At 50.1% G+C, this 2,805-nt stretch overlaps 1 protein-coding gene across 1 annotated transcript in view; it reads right to left on the minus strand.

Moving 5' to 3' along the window:
• Nucleotides 1-450, minus strand: part of LOC122547443 — a 20,502-nt gene extending 20,052 nt beyond the window's left edge. Inside the window, exon 1 of the mRNA XM_043686064.1 lies at nt 43-450. Coding sequence (XP_043541999.1) covers nt 43-91 — 49 coding nt within the window. The 5' untranslated portion in view covers nt 92-450. The remainder of the gene's footprint in view (nt 1-42) is intronic.
• Between the last annotated feature and the right edge of the window lie 2,355 nt (nt 451-2,805).

Below are 2,805 nucleotides of genomic sequence, written 5' to 3' on the forward strand. Positions count from 1 at the left end.
GAAAAGCAGGTGGGTATCGAGATGCTCAGATAATGTCCCTACCTGGAGAAATCGCTCTGAAGATGAGGAGATGCCAGATGACAGAATCCATTGCCCTCAGTGTCGGTGTGGAGAATGCTGAGGGTGCAGTAACAGCTGCTGACTATACAGGCTTCCGCGTGCTGTGGAGACTGAGCTGCTGTATACTGTACTCCACCAATGAGACTGGCCATCACTTATCACTGATCTGTGCTGAGAGCTGGGGTGACACGAAGACTCACACTTAGCTGAAACTCTACAAACTGTTTCACCTAAAGCCTGAAGATGGTAATGTAATCAGAAATGCTGTGATTTTCGTGTTGTCTGATAATCCTGTGGATTGCTCTATTTTTTTTCTCGAACGGAGATCACTGACCCTTTCCCTGACCATTGCAAGGTCTCTCCCTCATGTTGGAGCTCTGCACATTTTATGATTCTCACTCACTCCAAGACGGGAAGAGAATATCAGATCAAGTCGGTTTACAGGTAAGTGAAATGTCTGTAGAGAGGTGACGGCATCACACAAAGATTTAAGAAATTAGATTACTCACAGTGTAGAAACAGGCCCTTCGGCCCAACAAGTCCACACCGACCCTTCGAAGAACAACCCACCCAGACCCGTTGCCCTACACCTAACACTATGGGCAATTTAGCATGGCCAACTCACCTGACCTGCACAGTTTGGGACTGAGGGAGGAAACCCACGCAGACACGGGGAGAATGTGCAAACTCCACACAGACAGTCACCTGAGGCAGGAATTGGACCCGGGTCTCTGGCGCTGTGAGGCGGCAGTGCTAACCACTGTGCCGCCCAAAGACAGAGGAACACGACTGAAAGAGACTGATCTAACTCCAATCCCCATCCATCTGTATGCCACCTCCCCTCACCACAGTTTCGCCACTTCCCACACATTACCCTGCCAACCAGAGCCAACCCCACCACCATCCTCCCCAGCACCCCTCCCCCGAACACCTCTCCCGCCAGTGTCGCCAAATCTTTGGATCCAATGTGGCCTGTCGGAAATTTCTTCCAGTTAAATATTGGCAAGGCTTCAGCCCTTGTTTCCTCGCCCCCACGCCTGGCCTCCGGATCCGTTCCCCTCTCTTATCGAGATGTGGAATCTACAGGAGCTATGGGGGCTTTAGCCACACGTAGAAAATGGGGGCGGGAGGAGGCCATTCAGCCCCTTCGAGCCTGCTCAGCCGGTCAATATGATCATGGCTGACCGTCCAGCTCAGTCCCCTGTTCCCAGTTTTGGCCCACATCCCTTCAGCTCTAAGGATTGTGTTGAACACCATGAAAACCTTCAATGTTTAGGCGTCAAGCCCCTTCCGTGGCAGAAAGTTCCAGAAAACTCCCCCACTCTCTGGGTGAAGACACTTCGAATGTAGAGCAGTACAGCCCAGGATCAGGCCCTTCGGCCCATCAGGCTGTGCCGAACATGATGCTATATTAAACTAATCCCCTTCTGCCTGCCCTTGGTCCATACCCCTCCATTCCTTGTATATCCATGTGTTTATCTAAAAGCCCCTTAAATGCTCCTGCCTCCCACCCCCCCCCTCCCCCCCCCACCGGCAGTGTGTTCCACACTCCTATCCCTCTCTGGGTAAAAAACCCTCACATCCCCTTTGAAGTTTCCCCTCTCACCTTAAATCCCCCTTGTATTACACATTTCCACTCAGGGATAAAGATTCTAACTGTCAAATCCTATCTCAGCATCTCATAATGTTATAGGCTTCTATCAAGTCTCCCCTCAGCCTCCAGGGAGAACAGCCTGAGGTTTTCCAGCCTTTCCTTATAGCTCCTACCCTCTAATCCCAGCAGCATCCTGGCAAACCCCTTCTGCGCCCTCTCCCAAGCCTCCCCATCCTTCCTGGAATGTGGCGACCAGAACTGAACCCAGTTCTCTCAATGCGGCCTAACTAAAATCTGATAAAGCTGCAGCCTGACATCCTGACTCATGTACTCAGTTACCCGACCAATAAAAGGCAAGCACGCTATACACCTTCCACCCTACCCTATCTACTTGTGTGGCCACTTTCAGGGAGCGGTGGACTTGAACCCCAACATCCCTCTGTACATCAACGCTGTGCATCAATCATCTCACCTCAGTCCTACCCTGTATCGTTCGAGTGCGTGTTCCAGAACATTCCATTGTTTAATACTGATTGGAAGTTTGTTAATGGTTTATAACTGATCTAATTCCACCACAATTCTCTCAGATTACCTGACAAATTTGAGACGGGAATGTGAATGAAAAGCCACTTTAATCCTCACACACAAAATGACCGAGATAACATTTCAGTTTGGACAGACAACTAGCAGTTGACTTCTCTATCGGACAAGTAGCAGGTAATGCCCACCTCGAACTGACAGAGTCTACCAACTTCACCATGACGTTCAGTGACGACCATTTTATCTCCCGCAATCAACATCCTGGGGATTATTATTATTGACCAGAAGCTCAACTGACCATATAAATAACGTGGCTGCAAGAGTAGGACCGAAGTCTGTAATGTCGGAAGTGAGGAACACACATCCTGTCAACTCGATCTCTGCTTCTCATAATTTTATAGACTAATATCAAGTCGCCCCTCGGCCTCTGTTGATGCAGAGAAAAAAAACCGAGGTTCTATAGACACCCCCTAATCCAGGCCTCATCCCTGGGAAACCTCCACATCCTCCCTGTAACCAAGCAACCCAAAACCTGTCCCACCATCGACAAGGCCCAAGGCAGGAGGGTGAGGGAATACACCCCCCTTGCCCCCGGATGGGGGCAGCTCCAA

This window comes from Chiloscyllium plagiosum, unplaced genomic scaffold, assembly GCF_004010195.1.
Source record: "Chiloscyllium plagiosum isolate BGI_BamShark_2017 unplaced genomic scaffold, ASM401019v2 scaf_13612, whole genome shotgun sequence".
NCBI classification, from domain to species: domain Eukaryota; kingdom Metazoa; phylum Chordata; class Chondrichthyes; order Orectolobiformes; family Hemiscylliidae; genus Chiloscyllium; species Chiloscyllium plagiosum.